At 47.3% G+C, this 22,060-nt stretch overlaps 1 protein-coding gene across 1 annotated transcript in view; it reads left to right on the plus strand.

Annotated features, from left to right (window-relative positions):
* Window positions 1-15,548: 15,548 nt before the first annotated feature.
* LOC146209766 (uncharacterized) overlaps window positions 15,549-22,060 on the plus strand; it is a 66,342-nt gene continuing 59,830 nt past the window's right edge. The window contains exon 1 of the mRNA XM_084581065.1: window positions 15,549-15,653. Coding sequence (XP_084437191.1) covers window positions 15,549-15,653 — 105 coding nt within the window. The remainder of the gene's footprint in view (window positions 15,654-22,060) is intronic.

Genomic DNA, 22,060 nt, shown 5'->3' on the forward strand with positions numbered 1-22,060 from the left:
TCTCTATCCACACGGCAGCGGAGGTGAATCTGCTATAGAACAAGTCGCAGGCCCCGACATTTCCATTTCATTTTCCCTGAAGTCGCAAAAACATCATTATCATCATCATCATAACGCAGCAACCGTAGCTCGTGATCGAACCCGGGAACTCCAGCTAGGGCATCTTAAAACTGCACCACCGAGGCGGAAAATGTACAGAAACTGCGAACAGGAATTGCCAGCCGTGATGGCTTAGTCAGTGGGTCAGAGAAATAACTCAAGTTACCGACATTCTAGTGGAAATTACGAAGAAATGGGCATGGGCAGGACATGTAGTGCGAGGAGGGGATAACCGATGGTCGCTTAGGGTAACAAACTGGATTCCAAGAGAAGGAAATCGTAGCAGGGAGCAGCAGAAAGTTAGGTGGGCGGATGAGATTAAGAAGTTTGCGGGGGTAAAGTTGATGAAGCTAGCCCAGAACCGGGTAATTGGAGAAATATGGGAGAGGCCTTCGCCCTGCAGTGGGTATAGTCAGGCTAAGGAAGATAATGATGATGATGGCTTAGTGGTAAAGACGCTCGGTTAAATATGCATTAACCTGTCCTGCCCCCCCGATGGGGCGCAGTGGTTAGAGTACTCGGATTCGACCCCACCGCAGGCGGCTGCGCTTCGATTGGAGCGAGAGAGGCGGCCATGTGCTGTGTGATGTCAGTGCATGTTAAAGATTCCCTGGAATACAAAATTAATAAGGCGTAAGCATTGCTTGGTTACGTAGGCAGGTTTCGTGTTGGCGCGACCTTGTTGCAGCTTTAAAATAGGCACTATATTTGAGGTATCGAACAAAAGTGGTATCATCATATAGAACGTCAATGAAATGTGTTGAAGTGACAATATTGTGTGGTGGTGGTGGCGGGTGAAACATTTTTATTGAAATTTGTTTAAATAGTTGGCGCGAAGCCTCCTGCATGGCAATTGGGTGCTCTCGTACAGCATGGGCGTCGCTCTTACAAAGCAAATAAAAGTCCTTGCAGAGCAACTCTCCTCATAACACTGGAGATGATCCTGCGCTGGTCTTCATTTGAAGTGCTCTTCGTAAGAGACTCCCAGTAAATTTCTGCGACGTTCGGTGATGGGGGATGAGGAAAGGCGGGACATGTAAGAAGGATGTGTAGTAGGTGTCCTGGACTGCAGCAGAGTCTGCATGATGAGAAAAACTGGTCTTGGTATCGGGTATGCAGAAGTGTTGGGTATGCAAGATTCTGGAAGCTTCGCCAGTGTGCTGCCTGCGCTATGCTTAGAGACGGAGCTGGGAGTTTATATTCCCTTCGTTTATCCCGGTAGTAGGAGAGAATGTCATGGAAGCAGAGCAACCACTTTCCGGTCTATATAGGGGGCTCCATTCCTCTAGCCAGGAATGTAAGACCTCGGGCTAGGGAATTAGCCTCCTCATTTTCAAGGAGGCCGGCTATGCTGGCGTCTAGATGAACCTTATGGGGTGCCAGGGCTGCCAGAAGCGTAAGAAGTGAGCAGTGATGCGAGATATATAGCCGTTGACGTAATTTATAATGACAGATTTGGAATCCGAGATCATTTTTGTGGAAAATGTAGAGATGAGAGCAAGCGCGATGGCTGCCTCTCTTGCCTCTGTGGTGGAGCTGGTGATTATGGAACTGGAAGTCTGCAGCTTTGCTTGATCTGCTATGGCCAAGACCACATGGAAGCCTGACTTATATTCCACGTAGACCACCTCTTTGTCCTTGCTATACTCTCTGCGCAGGATGTGAGACCTGCTACTCTGCGGCCCTGGTCTCGCCCAGGGTGCATGTTTTTAAGGATGAACAGTATGATGATGTTAGAGCGGAGGTTAGGTGAAAGGGGCACACTGTCAATAGTCTGTGTAACTGGTCATATGCTTAATCAGGCTAATAGAGTGCGGCCAGCTGTCGATTTGGATATGCAAGATATTTTTGCCGTTAATGTAGCTGCTCTAAGTTCAGCTAAAGTGTTGTGTACACCGAGGTTGAACAGTCTGGTTAGATGTGCTTGGGGAAGTCTTAGAGTAATTTTAGTGAAACTTCGTAGAATCGCGTTCACCCGGTTGTTTCCTTTTGGTTGAGGGGGAGGTATGGAGGGCATATGTGGCCCGGCTTATAATGTAAGCCTAGGTGAGGCGAAGTTTGTTTCCCTCGCATAAGCCAGCCCGGCGGTTGGCCATGTGACGAGTCAGTCGGGTTGTCGGTTGACTTTGTGTATGGACAGTCTTCATGACTTCTCCGTCCGCACCATGGGAATGAAAAACTATCCAGCACATGAAGTTTGGATACTAGTGGGATCGCATGGGTATCTATCTTGAGGGAAATAGGCGTACTGGCTGATCTGTATTGCTTGCGGCGGTAGAGAAAGAGCTCTTATTTTGAAGGGGAACAAGTTAGGCAGCGTACCCGTACTGTCACCCGCAAAAGTTTGCGGGATCTCCAGCGCGTGGCTGAGCGGCGGGAAACTGCATTCCTGCGCCATCTGCCGTCAAAGAGCACGGCGTCGAGGCTCACGGAAATGGCGCGCCAGGGGCGCTTTGCGCATGCCTGTCCTTTCTTCGCTATCAAGCATGTCTCGTCACTAGCTTCCCCGTGACAACGTTGCGCGTCGAGCAAAACACACCGGCTTGCTTCGTCGTTCATCTTACCCGCCAAAGCAGACACGCGACGATGATGACGCGGCGCATCAGCGGCTGCCGCGAGTGGCAAAAGCGCATCACGGGGAAGCTAGTGACGAGACATGCTTGATAGCGAAGAAAGGACAGCATGCGCAAAGCGCCCCTGGCGCGCCATTTCCGTGAGCCTCGACGCCGTGCTCATTGACGGCAGATGGCGCAGGAATGCAGTTTCCGCCGCTCAGCCACGCGCTGGAGATCCCGCAAACTTTTGCGGGTGACAGTACATATCTGCCATGGTGGTTAGTGCCAACTGTAAGTTTTCCTCTATTGCGGCATCACTGACGCGGGTGTGCCCTTTTTGCAGTGAAGGTCTATTATAGACGACATCCATTTGTGGTTAAAAAAATAGAGCACTGCAGAATCTGCATTGGAGTAAAGAGAACACGCGGATGCTTCTGTTAATTGCTTCTAGCTACTTCTAGTTGCTTAATTCACTTCTTGTTTAGTCATTTCAGGTTTTGGTTTTTGTAAATTGCGCGTAAATCCCTTCCTATGCCCTTTTTCGGCTCTACTTTCGGACGCTTGACGTCACATCCTTAACGTCACATTAATGCACTTCTTGTTTACTCATTTTAGTTTTTGGTACTTTCAAGTTGCGCACCAACCGCGTCTTATACCCTTTTTTTGGCTCTACTTCAGGTTGCACGACATCACATCCTTGACGTACCCCTAACTGACTGACAACTAATTTAGTCTTTGATGCTTCAAATTGCGCGCCAATCCCTTATTGGGCCTTTTTTTGCTCGACTCCAGGTTGCGTGACGTCACATTCTTGACGTCAGCATAGTGATTGCTTTAATTAACTATTTCATACCTGATACATCTTGACGTCACCGTAATTGACTGACTTAACTATTTTAGCATTTGATACATTCGAATGTGGCGCCAAGCCATTGGCTAATGAGACCATTTCCGCCTTTGCTTTTACATTGTTGCCTCTGATTTACTACCTAATTAACTTATTGGCCAATATTTTTCGGACACAACATCATGTCACCCTCTATTGATTGATACCACTCATCGACCTCTATCACTTCTCAGTTACCCACAACTGCTGCGGACACGATTTTACGGACACGTTCTGCGGATGCGGTCTGCGGAAAGAAATCTGAACATAGCGAAGTAGTGCTTTCGCATTGTTATAACCCCTGAACAAAGGAACGATTGGAATTCCATTACGTGTTTCATACAATTGTGGTAAATATTCAGTAAAAATTACTTATATGAAGTCGTCACAATCGCCATATCAGTATAGTGATCAAATCAGGTGCTCAGTCAGCATTAACCTGCATGGTGCTGCCAGTGCAGTTGAACGAAACTTTCTATGACTGTAAAAATCTGATTCATGTGCCGAAATTCATTTCACAGATAAACTTTTCTCCCAATGAAAGGATGGTACTTGTCATGTCATAACCATTCACTGGTCTGTACATTGAATCGTGCTTTCTTTTTCCTCTTTCTCCTCCCGCCAGGCAGAAGAAGCGATTCATGGCAATATGTGGCACTATCTGTTGCCTATTGCTGGCCGCTGCCCTATTGCTCGGTATCTATACCGGCACAAACGTTTTCAAAAGCGATGGTGGGTTTAGTTCTCTTTTTATCCCTATGTAATAGTTGCTGCGACTTTGAAATGATGCTGTGAGCCCCAGGCGATGGCTTAAGATCTTGTGAGCATCACACGTCTTCTCCTGAGTACAGCGCGAAGTTTGCTGTATAATTCTGCTTGTAGCTTTGCCTTTCTTTTAAGAAACTTGTGGATTCCGTCATGAGCAATCACGCTCCCCTACGGCCTTGAGCTTCGATGTCGAGGTTCCCAGCAATATTTGCGAGTAATATTCATATGCATGCAATATGGCTAGAACAGAATACTGCTCAGAAAATAGAGAAGAAACAATATATATATATATATAGAGAGAGAGAGAGAGAAGAGAGAGAAATATACAGTAGGTTTCAACGAGCCATTTTACTGCATACAGTAGAGCGTTACGACAGACGCGACTGCTCGTTTTCACCCTGCATTTTGTCGACCGTTTCGGACATGGTATTCCTTTCGTCAGGACAACTTAACAATATATTGCAATATTGAACTGTTGACCTTATATATATATATATATATATATATATATATATATATATATATATATATATATATATATATATATATATATATATATATATATATATATATATATATATTGTCACGCTACAGACGACGATGAAGGATTGCGATGCTATGACCGAAGAAGAGGAAGAAGCGTTGGTTTCTGGGGGCTAGTAGGCTTCACCTTGTTCCGCTGCCACAGCACTGTAAATAAGCACCCCATTTCTTATCTCACCATAAAAACATTGTTGGACGGTGTTCCGTTCGATCCCTATCTACAGCGCTGCAAGCCCAACCCCCTCCAGCTCTATTCCGTCCCAGCCTTACCATGAACCACGATCGTTTGCAGTAGAAGACGGGGAGGAAGTTGAGAAGTGCCTACTTAATTATCAACGAGTTAGTCGGTACAACCTGTGGAAGCCTGTCACCATGCTAACAAATGTCATTTTCTTTCTAACTCACAAGGCGATGACCTGGTTTGAGAATAACGAGGACAACTTGACGACTTGTGAACGAATGGCCACCGAGATAAAACAGCGTTTTGGGGCCTAGGTTTAGAGCAAAAAGCGGGCAGAGCAGATCCTTGCTCAAAGAGCTCAATTTCCCAATGAAACGTGTACCACTTATACAGACGAAATTCTCACATTATGCAATTGTGTCAATTCCAACATGCTCAGGAAGACATAGTTGGCCACATTTTGAATTGCATCGCGGATTACATGTGCAACCTAATAATCGCCAAAGACAACCTTGACGCTGTCTCCGATATTACACACCTCCACGCATTTCAAGCTCTCAAAACACGTGGTACTGCGCCGAAATTTGGCCGGCTGGCCAACGTGCCTATCGCGACCAGCCTTGATGACCATGCACAACTAGATCATCCGTCGACTATCCGGCAAATCATGTGGGAAGAACTTCTACGGCTCAACCCACATCCCCTGCATGAATCTAATGAGGTCTCTGTCCAGAAGGTCTCTAGACGGCTAGCTTCACCACCACAAGGGTTAGCGGTGCAGCCTTTCTCCCAAACTCCTGAAGTTTCAGCTTCTATTGCGTACCCGCCTATGCATTTTGCCAACCCGAATGAGTCGATGTTTGACGCCCCAAAATATGACATCACCCCAAGTGCACGTATATAATTCGATCTGCCGGGATTCCTGAGCAGTATGAGCATTCAGCCAGACCTACGACGCGCACTGCTCTTCTTGGCTCTTACCCAAATCAGCATTTGCTACCTTCACCACCGATATGCTACCGCAGCGACGTTAAAGGTCACATCGCCAGGTACTGCCGCAGTAAGTTCCCGCCACGCTATAACCGCCCGGCGCCGCCAACAGTACCCAACAATCGGCAGTGCAGCCCCGTTTTTCAGCCATCAAGAACTCCGCGAAGGTATTACCGCAACATCCAGAGCGAGAATCTCCGCGACCATTCCCCTGCATCTGATTCAAGTGTTACTCCTCCACCCGCCTTCCGTGCGCGTCGTTATCCATCACCGTGGCGGCGCTCCATGTCGCCCCGTAAGGAAACCGAACCAGCGCGACCAATGGGGGTGACGCCGCTGGAAATGTGATGTGTGCCAACATCCCTCCAACTATCATGCTCAGAAACGAAATTCATGTGTTCATTGATGGTGTGTGTGTACATTACCTTTGGTGGATACTGGCGCGACTGTGTCTGTGATGAGTAATCAGTATAGGCACTTGTTCGGACGCAAAGTGGTGTTTGAATATGACCGTGCTTCAACGTTTTGTTGTCTGAGTGGAGAGACATTGCGGCCTCTGGGTGCGTTTAGGGCGCAAGTGTCGGTGGGTGTTACAATTTTTCAAGCCGAATTCCACGTCCTAGTCCACTGGACAGATGACATCATTTTAGGAATGAACTTTTTGTGAAGTTTTGCGGCGATACCGTGGACTGCCGAAGTCAAGAGGTTCATTTGGCGGCTCGCATCTGCCTAGTCGTTTTCAAAGCGGCCGTAATGAAGAAACAGTTTTAAGTTTTACCGAAGACGCAGTTCTTCCGCCCTTGTCTGCCATGTTCGTCTTCATGTCCGCTCCATTTCTTGACCAGGTTTCATTTCAGGCCGTGGTGCACCCAGTTCATTCAGCATGTCTGAAGAAAAATGTTATTATTCATCATTGTATGAACTCCGTAAATCACGGTAGTGCCTCGTTATAGACAATCAATCAATCGTCCTAGCCCGCAGTTTTACCGACCAAATTGAAGCGTGCATCTTGTGGACCCGATGCGCTCGCATCGTTGCTTTGGTCGCAGGCGCTACAAGTGCCACCGTACCTCCCGCTGCTGATGAAACTTCGATCTCCCGCATGATAAGCGCCAATCTCAACTCACCTCAACGCCGTACTCATATAAATATTCTTCTATCCTTTTCGACTATGTTTTATTTTTCTCAAAGAGATGGACCAACCTTTCGCCCTGAACCTCAGACCCCTTACCATCGACATTGGTTCGGCTCGTCCCATCCGTCAAAAGCCATATCGCGTGTACCCATCTTAGCGCAAAATCATTCGTGAGCAAGTGGAGGACATGCCATGGAAGAAGGTGATACATGAGTCATCTAGGCATTGGGCAGCTGCTGTTATTCTCGTACTCATGAAAGACGGTTCGTGGCGATTCTGCGTCGATTACCTGCGTCTAAATTCTGTTACGAAAAAGGACGTCTATCCGCTTCCTCGCATAGACGACTCCCTCGACTGCCTCTCTGGTGCGTCTTAATTTTCTGGTCTTGATCTCAGATCTGGCTACTGGCTAAATCCAATGAACCCTGGGGATATGAAAAGAACAGCCTTTGTAAATCCAGATGGCCTTTACGAGTTTAATGTTATGCAATTCGGGGGGTGCAATGCGCCTGCCACATTTGAACGATTTATAGACAGTTTTGCGCGGCTTAAAATGGTCATTTGTCTTTGCTATCAGGACAATGTCATGTTTAGGAAGTCCTTCCAAGAACATAATGACCATCTAGTGCGCGTCTTGACATGTCTGCACAACGCCGCCCTAATTCTAAACTCGAAAAAATGTCGCTTTGGAGAGCGTCAGGCTCTGGTGCTAGGACACCTTGTCAATGGTGTTTATGTAAGGCCGGATCCCCAGAAAACTGCCGCTGAGGAATCTTTTAAACCCCCAAAGACAGTGAAGCAGTTGGGTAGTTTTCTAGGTTTGTTTTCGTAATTTAGACGCTTTATACATCGCCTTGCTTGCGTTGCTTACTCATTGACGTGCCTTCTCAACAAATACTCCACTTTTGACTGGACGCCAGATTACGACGCGTCATACCGTAAACTGAAGATTTTTTAATATCAAAACCCATCCTTCGTTACTTCGAGCCTGCTGCAGTGACAGACGTTCACACGGACGCTAGTGGAATCGGTCTTCGGTGCAGTCCTTGTCCAACGACACGATGAACGAGAGCATGTTACCGCGTACGCAAGTCGTACACTGAGCAAGCCGGAGCGAAACTGCACAGTCACCGAACAGGAATGCCTGACTATCGTGACTGTGCAGTTTCGCTCAAGCTGGAGCGAAACTACCCAGTCACCGAACAGGAATGCCTGGTTATTGTTTTTGCTGTGCAGCTTTGCAGTTCACATTTGTATGAACAGTCGTTTACTATCGTAACTGACCATCATTCACTATATTGTCTGCGGAACCTTCAAGACCGATGTGGTCGCCTCGCACGCTGAACCCTCCGGTAACAGGAATATGACTGCGTGGTGTACAAAAGCGGGAGGCGTCATACAGACACAGATTGTCTTGCTAGAATGGCAATGGCCGCGACCGGATTTGACAGCGACTGATTTAGAGAATTATTTATCGCCCCTTGAGTCAGCCTTCCCAGACACGAATGTTTTCAAAATGGAACAGCAAAAGGATAGAAGTCAGCAGCCTTTCTTTTCCACCGCTCAGACCAGCGCACCTACAAGCCGTTTTTGTGTGCGTGATGGCCTCCTAAGGAAAAATAGTTATTCGCCTGTCGGCCAGTGATACGTGCTCATGGTTGCCAAGACGCTTTGCACGGACGTATTGCGTGTGATCCACACTGCCTTGTCGTGGCGTAGGGGCTTGCGAAGTTCGATGAAGTCGTGAGCTCGGCTGTGTAGGGCCACCGAAGGTAGATAGGTCACGGCAGAGAGTTCTGACAAAATGTGATTCACTGGAGAAGGTAACGGCAACCCACTCCAGTATTTCCTGCCAAGAAAACCCAATGGCCAGTCACAATACCATTAAAGATATGGCGCCGGAAGATGAGCCCCCCAGGTTGGAACGGGCGTCCCACATGTTACTGGGGATGAACAAAGGGCGATTCCTAGTAGCTCCAGGACGAATGAAGTGGCTGGGCTAAAGCCAAAAGGACGCTCAGTTGTGGATGTGTCGGGAAGCGACCGGAAAGTCCGATTTTGCAAGGAGATATATCACATAGAAACATGGAATGTAAAATCTATGACGCAAGGTAAACTGGATGTCGTCAAGCGAGAAATGGACAGATTGAACATTGATATCTAGGGTATCAGCGAGCTCAAGTGGACCGGAATGGGAGAATTTAACTCCGGCGACCATTGTCTTTTATTGTGGGCACGAATCCAAGAGAAGGAATGGGGTCGCTCTCATAGTAAACAGAAGAATGGGCAAAGCAGTGCTAGGGTACAACCCCAAAAACGACCGAATGATTTCACTTCGGATCCAAGGTCACCCTTTCAACATAACAGTTATCCAAGTCTATGCACCGACCACTACGGCTGAAGAAGCTGACGTTGAGAGATTTTATGCGGACCTACAATGCCTTTTAGACCGCACCACATCATCAGACGTAGTTTTTCTCATAGGAGACTGGAATGCTAAGGTCGGGAGTGAAGAAATGTCCGGAAGTATAGGCAAGTTCAGTCTTGGCGAGCCAAATGAAGCTGGGCAGAGGCTAGTAGAGTTTTGTCAAGAAAACAACCTGACTATAGCGAATACTCATTTTTAACAGCACAAGAGGCGCCTGTACACATGGACTTCACCGGACGGTCTGTACAGGAATCAGATCGATTACATTTTTTGCCGGCAGGATGGAGAAGCGCTATACAACAGTTCAAGCGCTATACAAGCAATCAACAGCTTCTTGTTGTCGAAATTAAGCTTCGATTGAGGAAAACGCAGAAAACTAGAAGGCCTTTAAGGTATGATCTGGATCAAATTAAATTACAATATGCTGTGGAAGTGAGGAATCGATTTCAAGAATTAGATCTAGAAGACAGAGAGCCCGAAGAGATGTGGACTGATGTTCGTGATATAATACAAGAAGTTGCTACTAAGGTAGTTCCAAAGCAAAAGAAATGCAAGAAAGCAAACTGGTTACCTGAAGAGGCTTTGTAAATAGCTGAGGAAAAGAGGATGGCAAAAGTTATGGGGGAAAGAGAAAGATACAAGGTTCTCAATGCGGATTTTCAGAAAATAGCAAGGAGAGATAAGAATGCCTTCCTGAACATACAGTGCCAAGTAGTTGAGGACAACAGCCAATTAAGGAACACAAGAGCTCTGTATAAGACAATCAAAGATATCAAAGGAACCTTCTGTGCTAAGCTGGGCGTGATAAAGGGCAAACGAGGCAAGGACCTCACTGAAGCCTTAGAGATAAAGAAGAGGTGGCAGGAATACACAGAACTGTACAAGGACACGAATGTGCAAACCCAACATAAGACGGTTGTGATTACTGATCTCGAGCCGGGCATCCTGAAGAGTGAAGCTGAATGGGCCTTAGCCAGCCTTGCTAAGAACAAAGCTAGCGGAATTGATGTCATTCCAGCTGAGTTGCTTCAAAACCTCAACCATGACGCTGTTAACATTCTGCATACATTATGTCAGAAGATTTGGACAACCCTGCAGTGGCCACAGGATTGGAGGAGGTCAGTTTACATCCCCATTTCAAAGAAAGGCAGTGCCAAAGATTGTTCCAACTACCGTACGATCGCGCTTATTTCGCATGCTAGCAAGGTGATGTTGAAAATCCCCCAAAGAAGGCTGCAGTAGTATGCGGATCAGGAGCTTCCGTACGTGCAAGCTGGGTTTCGCAAGGGCAGAGGAACTAGAGAACAAATTGCCAACCTTCGCTGGATCATGGAAAAAGCAAGAGAGTTCCAGAAACTCATATACTTCTGCTTTATTGATTATGCAAAAGCGTTTGACTGCGTAGAACACAGCAGATTGTGACAAGCTCTCCAAGAGATGGGAGTTCCAATTCATCTCATCTGTCTCCTCAAGAACCTGTATGAAGGACAAGAGGCCACAGTCAGAACTGAGCATGGTCTTACTGATTCGTTTCCGATTGAGAAAGGAGTGAGGCAAGGCTGCATACTGCCGCCCTGCCTATTAACCTATACGCAGAGTGCATCGTGAGGAAGGCCGGTCTGGCGAGTCTTCAGCCGGAGTGAAGATTGCTGAAAAACGTATCAACAACCTTAGATATGCGATGATACCACTTTAATGGCAGAGTGTGAAGGGGAACTCAAGAGACTTCTGATGCGCGTACAAAAAGAAAGTGAGAAGTTTTGGCTTAAACTGAACATTAAAAAGACAAAGATCATCGTGTCTTGCCCTATCAAGTCCTGGAGCATCAATGGACAAGAAGTGTAAGCTGTGACAGACTCTCTTCTTGGGCTCCAAGATTACCTCGGAAGGAGACTGCAGCCATGAAATTAGGAGACGCCTGCTTCTGGGAAAGAGAGAAATGGTTAGCCTCGACCGCCTGTTAAAGAGCAGATACATTAGTCTGCCAACCAAGATCCGTATAACTTGTCCTATGATCTTTCCAGTTGTGATGTATGGATGCGAGAGTTGGACTGTGAAAAAGGCTGACCACCGAAGAATTGATGCGTTTGAATTGTGGTGCTGGCGAAGACTCTTGAGAGTTCCTTGGACTGCCAGAAGATCAAATCAGTCAATATTGTCGACCATAAACTCTGACTGCTCATTGGAGGGTCAAATTCTAAGTTAAAGCTTTGGTCATCTCTTGAGAGGAGAGGAGTCGCTGGAGAAAAATTTGATGTTGGGAAAGGTTGAGGGTCACCGGTGAAGGGGTAGGCAGCGAACGCGATGGTTAGATGGCATCCTCGAGGCACTGCAGTTGAAGTTATGTGATGTTAGGAAGATAGTGAGAGACCGGAAAGCGTGGCGTGACATGGTCCATAGGGTCAAGAAGAGTCGGACACGACTGAACGACTGAACTGAACCGAACTGATTGCGTGTCGTGCGTATTGATCCAACTTCTGGACTTTTGGGATCCGTTCATACACCCCACCGTGCTCAAGAAAGTTATTACTGGCCCGGAATGAACTCTACGATTGAACAATACGTTGCCAGTTGAAAGCAATGTCAACGCCACAAATATCCTACTGCAACTCCATCTGGCTTGCTGCACCCCGTGAAGACCCTAGCAGCTCCGTTTGATCAAGTAGGCATTGACCTCGTAGCTTTATTTCCGTAGAACTTGGATGCAAATCGCTGGATTGTAATCTGCGCGGACTATCTCGCACATTACTGTGAAACTGCTGCTATTCCATCTGCTATGGCGCATAGTGCCTCAGTCATAGGACCTCGTTATGAGCAATCAATCCATCGTCCGAGCTCGCAGTTTTACCAACCGAAAAGACGCTTGCCTCTTGCTTTGGTCACAGATGCTTTGGTCACACGGGCCGCCACGAATTGTCATCACTGATCGGGGCCGACAATTCACCGCTGATGTTGTTAAAGACCTCATACGTTTATGCGCCGTAACTTCCCAACCCTAGACGCCATACTATCCCCAGACAAATGGCTTGACTGAGCATGTCAACAGAACGCTTCTAAACATGCTAGCCATGTATGTGGATCCAGGGCAAAGAACTGGGACACCATACTGCCCTTCATCACGTATGTATTTAATACCGTCCCGCGTGAGCTGACTGGGTACAGCTCATTCTTCCTGTTGTATGCCAGACCCCCACGCAACTCTCTGCATACTATCATGCCCTTCTGAAACCGTGAAGATCCTTGCCTGGCTGAGAACCTGTGTGTCGCTTACGAAGCTCCAAGAATCGCCCGCTTACGGTTTGGTGCTTCACAAGAGCTTTTCGAATTGCGATACGATGCCAGTCTCCGGCGTGTCAAGTACTTTATAGGTGATTTAGTCTGCCTGTGGCGTACAATTTTTCGTCGTGGCCTACATCAAAAACTCTTGGCGTACTATGACGGCTCACATGTGGTTGTGAAATGCATCAGTGATTTAACTTATGCAATAGCCGCTTGACAGCATCGGGTCGTCGGCCTGCCAAAACCAAACTATGTAAAGTTACCCGCTTGAAGCCATGTCAGCCTCGCACGACTCAGGTACACGCCCAGAGGGCTTCAGCTGTGTAGCGAGGAAATGTCACGATACTGACGACGATGAAGGATTGTGATGGCGTGGCAGAACAAGAGGAAGAAGCGTTGGATTCTGGAGACTAGTAGGCTTCACCTTGTTCAGCTGCCACAGCACCGTAAATTAACAACCCCTTTCTTATTTCAGAGTAACAATATATAGATACATATACGGAAGAGGGGTTTCATCTCGGGGGTTATTCGGAGGACTGGAGACGGGGACCAATGGCATACGACGACTGTAGAGTGAAGAACAATCTCGTTCGAACAAGACAGTCTGAGCTTCCAGTGCGCACGTAAGGTGATGGGCCAGGAACCCAGCAATCTTCACCGTCGTTTCCGTGGGCGCTGTATCATCTTCTTTACAATTCGCCCCGCGGAAAGTGAGAGCCATCCTGGCGACAAAATGCGAAGGGACGACAAGGGGATCGTAGTATTGTTTAAGTCGACTGACATGAAGAACTCGCTCGCAGCGACAATGATCCGATGAAGGCGTTGCCGGCTCCACGACGTAATTAACTGGAAAGGTACGCTCTAACACACGATAAGGGCCATTATACTTTGCAGAGAATTTGGGATCAGCCGAAACACAGAGCCAAACGAGGGGGCTGGCAGGAAAGTCAGAAGTGGGCTTGCCGTGATCGCTCTCATGTCGGCGAAGATCTTGAATGTCCGACGTGAATGAGATAGCCAGCTGACGGCACTGCTCAGAATTACGGGCAACAGCAGAAAGAGAAGTGTACTCTGAATTGTCGGGGTGGTAACGAAAAATAGTGTCTAGTAGACAGGAAGGCTCACGACCATATAGGAGAAAGAATGGGGAAATCAAGTCGTTGCCTGATCCGGTGTGTTATAGGCATTGGTGACGTACGAAAGCACCTGATTCCAATTAGACACGTCAGAAGAAACGTACTTAGTGAGCATGTCGCCAAGAGTTCGGATAAACCTTTCTGTGAGGAAGTTGGTTTGAGGATGGTAAGCTGTGGTGGTTCGATGTATTATTTTGAAAGCTTCGAAAAGCTCATAGACCACTTGTAATAGGAAGGTGCGGCCGCGGTCACAGCGAAGTTCACGAGGTGCCCCGTGACGTACAACGAACTGACGCAGGATAAAGGAAGCGACGTCACGAGCACTAGCCGAAGGCAGGGCTGCAGTCTCCGTAAGAGAGGTAATCCACGGCGACTATTATCAATTGGATGCCTGATGTCGAAGATGGAAGGAGGCCATAGAGATCGATGCCGACACGATCGAAGGGTCACGTTGGAGAAGGCAATGGCTGTAATGGGCTGGCTGAGTGGCGCAGAGATGACTTCCGCTGCTGACAAGCCGTACCGGAGCGAATATAGCGGCGGATAAAGTTGTACATCCCCCGCCAGTTGTACTACTAGCGGAGACGCTCGTATGACTTCAACAAACCAGCATGTGCGCTTTGCGGGTCGGTATGGTGATGGGCACAGATATCTGTGCGAAGATGGCGAGGAATGGCCAAGATTCATTTGCAACCATCTTTTGCAATAAAGCAGACCACCCTGGATCAAAAAATGGGAAGCTTGGCGTTGAAGGGCTCACGGGAATGAAGACGTTGAGGACGCGGTGAGGACGTCTAGAAGCGAAGATATCCAGGGATCTCGGCGTTGTTCAAAAGGAACGTCGTCATAAGTGAGGGTTGCAACGCAGGGTTGGGATATCGAGTTCGAGGGTGCAGGAGAAGGCAGCGGCGAGCGCGACAAGGCGTAAACGTCGGAGTGTTTGCATCCCGATCGATATATCACGTCAAATTCAGTCTTGAAGGCGAAGAGCCCAGTAGCCGAGGCGTCCAGAAGGGTCTTTCAGTAAAGCTAACCAGCAGAGAGAACGGTGGTCGGTGATTATGTTGAAGCGGCGATCGTATATTAGGACGAAACTTTGTTAACGTCCACCCGGTTGCAAGACACTCCTTCTCCGTGAAGGCGTAGTTAGATTCAGCTTTCGTTAGCGCTCGGCTGGCGAAAGCAACTACATATTGGGAAAAACCGGCTTTGCGTTTAGCAGGGACAGCACTGAGACCGATGCCGCTGTCGTCAGTGTGACCTCTGTAGGAGCGAATGGGTCGAAGGCGGCGAATGGGCGGTGACGTGAGTAGACGTCAGAGCGTAGTGAAAGCATCGTCGCAGATTGGGGTCCAGGTAGACAAGTCAGCGGGATCATTCGGCAATTTTGTAAGCGGTGCAATTATGGTAGCAAAATTTCGGATAAAACTGCGAAAGTATGAACATAGGCCGACGAAGCTGCACAGCTCTAACAGAATTCGGTTTCGGCGATTCAGTGACCGCACGTAGTTTGCCCGGATTGGCCAGGACGCCATCTTTGGACACGACATGGCCCAGTATTGTCAGCTTTCGGGCACCAAAACGACCATTCTGCCGGTCAAGTTGAAAACCCGTGCCAGGGAGACAGCTCAGGATTTGGTGCAAGCGTACGAGGTGCGTCAGAAATACGGGAGATAAAACGGCGATGTCATCCAAATAACAAAGGCAAATGTTCTACTTGAGGCCGCGTAAGATTTCCATCATTCGCTCAAACGTAGCAGGAGCATTACAAAGACCAAATGGCATCACAGGGAACTCATATCAGGGGTAACAAAGGCTGTCTTAGGTCGGCCAGACTCAGCCATAGGGACTTGCCAATAGCCAGAGCACTGATCCAGGGACGAAAAGAACTCGGCTCCTTGTAAACAATCGATGGCGTCGTCAATGCGGGGTAGTGGGTGTACGTCTTTAGGTGTAATTTTGGTAATACGGCTGTAGTTAACGAAAAACCTTATAGAGCCATCCTTCTTTTTCACGAGTACCACGGGTGACGACAACAAACTAGATGAAGGCTGAATTACACCACGCTATAGCATGTCGTCGATCTGCTGAGCAATAACACGGTGCTGCTTAAGCAAAACACGTTAATGGCGGTGGCGAAGAGCGGCAAGACTGCCGGTGTCGATGTGGTGAACAACTTCGGTTGCACAGCCCCAAGAAATCATCTGAACGTCAAACGAAGAACGGAACTGGTTGAGGAGAGCAAACAGTTGCACACGTTGAGTCGGGTCGAGGTCACTGGCCACAGATGATTGAAAAAGGTTCCAACTCGGTATATCGGAAGACGCAGTATACGGCGTTAGGGAGGCTACGTGGGCACTGTGTGGTACATATCCATCAACATCAAATGCTGAGATGAAGTCAGCAACTTCAATAAGGCCGAGGCATTCGCCAAGAAGTAGCGGCACCGTAGCGGTTGAAGCATTCGCAACAACAATGTCAGCGGCACCACGGGTAATATCGATTATAGGAAAGGGAAGACAGAGGTAACGGCGAGAAGCGAACATGGGAGAAAACGCAAAAAAAAAAACAGTTGCGTTTAAAGAAAAGGGTACACACACGGGAAAAATCACAGCACAGTTAGGCGGAATGTCGGCACCGTTGGCGACAAGTTTGGCGCAAGAAAAAGACTGCGCATAGTCAAGAACCGCATCACAGAGCGCAGAGAAGGCGACGTGGCCTCGGGCGCTGTCAATAACAGCATTGTGGCGGGACAGAAAATTCCAGCCAAGAATTAAGTCTTGCGAGCATGACACAGGCACTAGAAATTCGACGATGTATAAAACGTCCGCGATAAAGACACGCGCTATAGACGGATGAACGGAATCGGCGGTGGCGGTGCGAAGATGAAGCGAGGGGCAAAAACTTTCTCTAATGACGGAGAGAGTGGCCTCTGTATCGACGAGTGCAAGGGCACGAACACCGTCAACAAAAACTTTGAGAACGTTCGGCGGAGACAGGCGAGGACTTGTGGTAGGCGAAATGTGCGCAGTTCGTGTCAGGAACTGCGGCTGCTAGCTTTCCGAGTATTGTCTCCCGCTGCTACGCCACATTGGCGACACGTACCGATGGCGAGGGGAACGCGAGCAGGGCAGTGGAATGTGCTGGTGGCCCGACGAATTGTGCGCCTGCCCTGGAGATGTCACCGAAGGTGCGCGCAAGGTGTCGTACTTATAATTGCAGTCACCCATGGTGCGTGCAGGGGCAGAACGCAGAGTACGATGCCACAGGCGGGCAACGTGGCCTCGAATACCGCAGGCATAGCAAATAGGTCGGTTGTCGTTCGTGCGCCAAGGATTGTAGGAAGGCGTCTTTGATCGGAACAGTGAGGCGAAAGACGGTGGCGCCATAGTCGACACGTACCCAAAGGACTGTGGCGGCGGTGGGCGGGCGGTAACTTCTGCATTGTGGGAGGCATCTGTACTTGCACAGGTAGAGGCGGCACGACAACAGGGGGGCTGTAACTGAATGATGCAGCAAGTGTAGGCTTCAGTGGAACAGGGTCGGAGTGAGGTGTGACAGGCGCTGACTGGCCAAACCTGGGAAGTGCAGGACGCCTCCTGCGTGATGGTTTGTCGGATAGTAGGAGTAAGCAGCTGGGCTGTAGACGACGAGCGTGGGTCAGCCAAAAGCCCAAGCTGTCGGGAAACCTCATCTCGAATGAAATCTTTGATGTTAGCCAAAAGGTCGCTGCTCACAGCCAGGCCAGAGATGGACGGAGCAGGTGCGAGAGGGCGACGAGTTTAAGGCGTTGCTTGAGCAACTCGTCGAAACTTTGACAAAAGCTGTGTACTGAAGCCACCATGGTGGGGCTCTTTGTCCCCAGCATTAAATGCATCGGCATCAATGCCCTTCATTATGTGCTTTATCTTTTTAGCCTCATCCACAGACAGTTCGACACGCTTGCATAAATCCACGACGTCTTCAATGTAGCTTGTGAAGGTTTCACCTTCATGCTGAACTCGCACGCGCAAGGCTTCTTCAGCGCGTAGTTTCCGCAATGTGGCACGACTGAAAACGTCCGTGAACATTGCCTTGGAGTTAGACCAAGTTGGCATGTCAGCCCCATGATTTCGATACCGTAGGTTAGCAACGTCACTCAGGTAGAAGATGTCGTTGTTGATCTTCATGCGGTCATCCCAGTTGTTATGACGACTCGCTCGTACGAGTCCAACCAATCTTCAACCTCCTGGTCGCCCTGCCCGCTGAAAACTGCGGGGTCTCGCTACCAAATGGCACCGGCGCATGAGATGACTGCGAAGAGGATGCCACTGGCTATGAGCCAAACTCGTTTGTCACCATAGGTATCGTACGGCGGCGGAGATCCGCGGTGATCGTGTAAGCGTCTTACCTGGGCACGTTCCACCAAATGAAGAGGGGTTTATTGGGGGTTGTTCGGAGGACTGGAGACGGCTACCAGTGACACACAACGATCGTAGAACGAAGCACAATCTCGTCCAAACAAGACAGTCTGAGCTTCCAGTGCTCGCACCAGCTGATCAACAAGGAACCCAGCAGTCTGCATCGTCATTTGCATGAGCACTGTATCATCTTCATTTCAATATATATATATATATATATATATATATATATATATATATATATATATATATATATATATATGTATGTATATATATATATATATATATATATATATATATATATATATATATATATATATATATATATATATATATGTGTGTTGCGGCAATATTCTGTTTATTCTGTTCGGAGAGTCACATTGAGAAGCTTACAACACGTTATTTTGAAGTTTCGGCCGTCAGCAGTGCGCCAACCTGGCAGCAAAGTTTATACGTTCGAATGAGCGCATGTTTTTACACCCGAAAAAACTCTATATGCACCGTAGTCGACAACGTCCGCTCATTAGGAACCATTGTAGAATAAATGCATGGTCGTGCATTCTTGGTTTGTATGCGGTCGCTGCCTTCAAACGTCAGTGCGCCCAGTACGGCAGGTTTCTGAAGCGCAGTGGTGCAAACACAGAGATGTGTAGCTGGAAATGGGTCGTCGCATGGCCTTGCTTTCAATGTGCCGCTGGGTCGGACGTAGTACACACTGAAGACAGCGACCAAGTTCTAGATCAAATTGCACCATACCTTTTGTTATATATACTAAGGCTAATGTGGCTGATGACAAGGTGTTCAGTTCTCAAGCAATGAAGACTAGAATTTACTTAAAGCTCGGAGATCCTGGTAAGCTGGCGACAATGTAGAAGAAACCTTGCGCAGAATGGCCAATCTTGAAGGAATTGCTTTTTGTCTTCCGGCAATCATAACCAAAAACTCATTCTTCTCTCTAATGTGTGCTGCTAAACAGACGACGAGATTGAAGTAACGAAGGAACTCAAAAGAACTTACGCACCAGTAAGCGGTCGCGCACCAGCCAGCCCCGGTTCCGGACCCTCAAAGCCTGCTGACGAAACATTGCCAACGCAGGTGAGTTCAAGGCCCAGCTCGAAGTCAAACAGCATTTAACCAGTTTATGTCACTCTAAAAAAATGTAAAGTGTGCTCATTTTGACTAACATTTGCATTAGAGTAGAATGAACATTTCCTCTCAGTATTACACCCAAAAACAGTCACGCAGCATCAAATCCATTCATATAGGAGTTGCGGTTTTGAAGTGAATAGATGTAATACGCGAATCACCATTCTGGAATTTCCAATTTTCTACTTTGTGTGTAATTAAGCACTGAACCGCAGTCAAGTGAAAACTGCACTACTATCAATATCCTTGTGTCGGAAGCAAAAATAGTGATGCAGTTCTCTACTGTGGCACTCAAGTCGGCGTTCAACTTGCTCGTAATGAATGTGTGTTTACCGTCCATGCGCTTGGTATGACCTGTGATGCTTCATATATGCGCTGCACAATGAAAGTTTTCAATTCATAGTGAAGTTCGCGCAGAGTGTGGATGTATGAATGTCATTTTACCTAGGCAAAACAATCCTGTTACGATGTGGGAGGGCACATGTTATTTATCTTACGTGTCTCCCCGATCTCCACTTATTAACCAATGCAGATGGAAGAAACTAAGAAATGCGTTATATTGAAGACTTTCTTTTAGTCCATGGTATAATGCAAAGCCTGCAAAAGCTTGAACACCTAATTTAAATCACTGAACCAATGCCCGACTTCTGTTTAGGTGAACCTGCAATTTACTATCTTGATCGTTTACACAATGCTAAATAAGTGTTTCGGTAAATTTTATTGTGTGTTTCAAATAAAAAAAATCAATTTGGACTTCTTTTTCCGTTAGTTGGAGGTCTTCAGCAAAGGCATGCCTTATTATCGGTCTTGTTTACATGTGACACTCTCTAAAGAGTGACAAAAAGTCTTCTGCTACTGGTTAAAAACAAACGCACTGCGACAGGCTGACATAATGTACGAGGCTGCAGTTGCTCCTGCACAGTAGCAAATGTGTAACGAACGGTCGGTGCGATCTGTAGTATATACCTGCCGCAAGAATCAACAGCACATCTGCCGTTAGAGTTGGTGGTTTTGTCTTCAAGCAGCAGGGTTGCACGATGAGAGGCTGGCTCGCGCAGGGCTAGAGTGCGCAAAGGGCATTTTAAAGTTTAAAATTGCACATTTTTCATTAGCCAGTTTGAGCACCAGTAAAGGAAACAAAGTTCGTAATCTTGGGGTTCAGTTATAATGAAGTGTGACATACACTGAGAGTTTTCTTGTATACTTTGCTAGCGCTGTCGGCATCTTTATTTAAGGTTGTTTCTAGCTTATAAAAACTCATTTTTGAGCTCAACCAGCTGCTCTTTTATTAGGAGCTGGTAATGTATTCATGCAGGCCAATGATAGTGTACAATCCGTGTTGTCTATGGATAATTAATTCTTTTCTAGTATCCATAGCTACAAGTAGTGATTTGCCACCACTGAGAGTTTAGTGTTCAGAACGCAGTACGTTATTAGTGTCTGCATGTGGATCAAGTAAAATCATCATAAAGTGTATGGATTGCTTTTTCGTGAAATGAAAAAAAAAAACATCTCAAGTTCGCCGCTATCACTCAAAAGCAAGGGAAATGCGTGTTCTAATGCTGAGTGTTCTTTGTCAGGATAACACGTGTTATTGACGTCTAGAAGAAGACCTATGGCACAAATAAATATGCTCTAACAGATACTAGAAATAGGATGTATTATTGCACATTGTTGTAACGGCATACACTTCTTAATGTATCATCATCATCAGCCTGACTATACCCACTGCAGGGCGAAGGCCTCTCCCATATTTCTCCAATTAACCCGGTTCTGGGCTAGCTGCATCCACTTGGCCCCTGCGAACTTCTTAACCTCATTAGCCCATCTAAACTTTCTGCCGCCCCCTGTTGCGCTTTCCTTCCCTTAGAATCCAGTTTGTTGCCCTAAGCGACCATCGGTTATCCTCTCTTCGCACTACATGTCCTGCCCATGCCCATTTCTTCTTAATTTCCACCAGAATGTCAGTAACTTGAGTTATTTCTCTGACCCACTCTGCACGCTTCCTATCTCTTAATGTTACCCCTACCATTTTTCGTTCCATAGCCCTCTGAGTTGTCCTCAATATAAGTAGAACCATCTTGGTTAGCCTCCACGTTTCAGCCCCATAGGTGAGTACAGGTAAGATGCAACTGGTGTATACTTTCCTCAAGAGCGATACCGGTAAGCTGCTAGTCACAATCTGTGAGTGCTTGCCAAATGCGCTTCATCCCAATGTTATTCTTCTTGTTATTTCCTTTTCATGGTCCGGATCTGCGGTTACTACTTGTGTTAAGTAGACATATTCGCCTACTACTTCCAGTGCTTCGCTACCTAACGTAAACTGCTGTTTCTTCCCGATGATGTTGAACATTACCTTAGTCTTCTGCATATTGATTTTTAAGCCTACCTCTCTACTTTTCTTGTCTAGATCATCAATCATTATTTGCAGTTCATCCCCCGGGCTACTTAGCAAGGCAAATCGCAGATTACTGAGGTATTCTTCATCTTTCTCTTAACCCTTATCCCTAACTG

Source organism: Amblyomma maculatum, chromosome 1 (assembly GCF_055883805.1).
Source record: "Amblyomma maculatum isolate TAMU_Amacu chromosome 1, ASM5588380v1, whole genome shotgun sequence".
Classification (NCBI taxonomy): Eukaryota; Metazoa; Arthropoda; class Arachnida; order Ixodida; family Ixodidae; genus Amblyomma; species Amblyomma maculatum.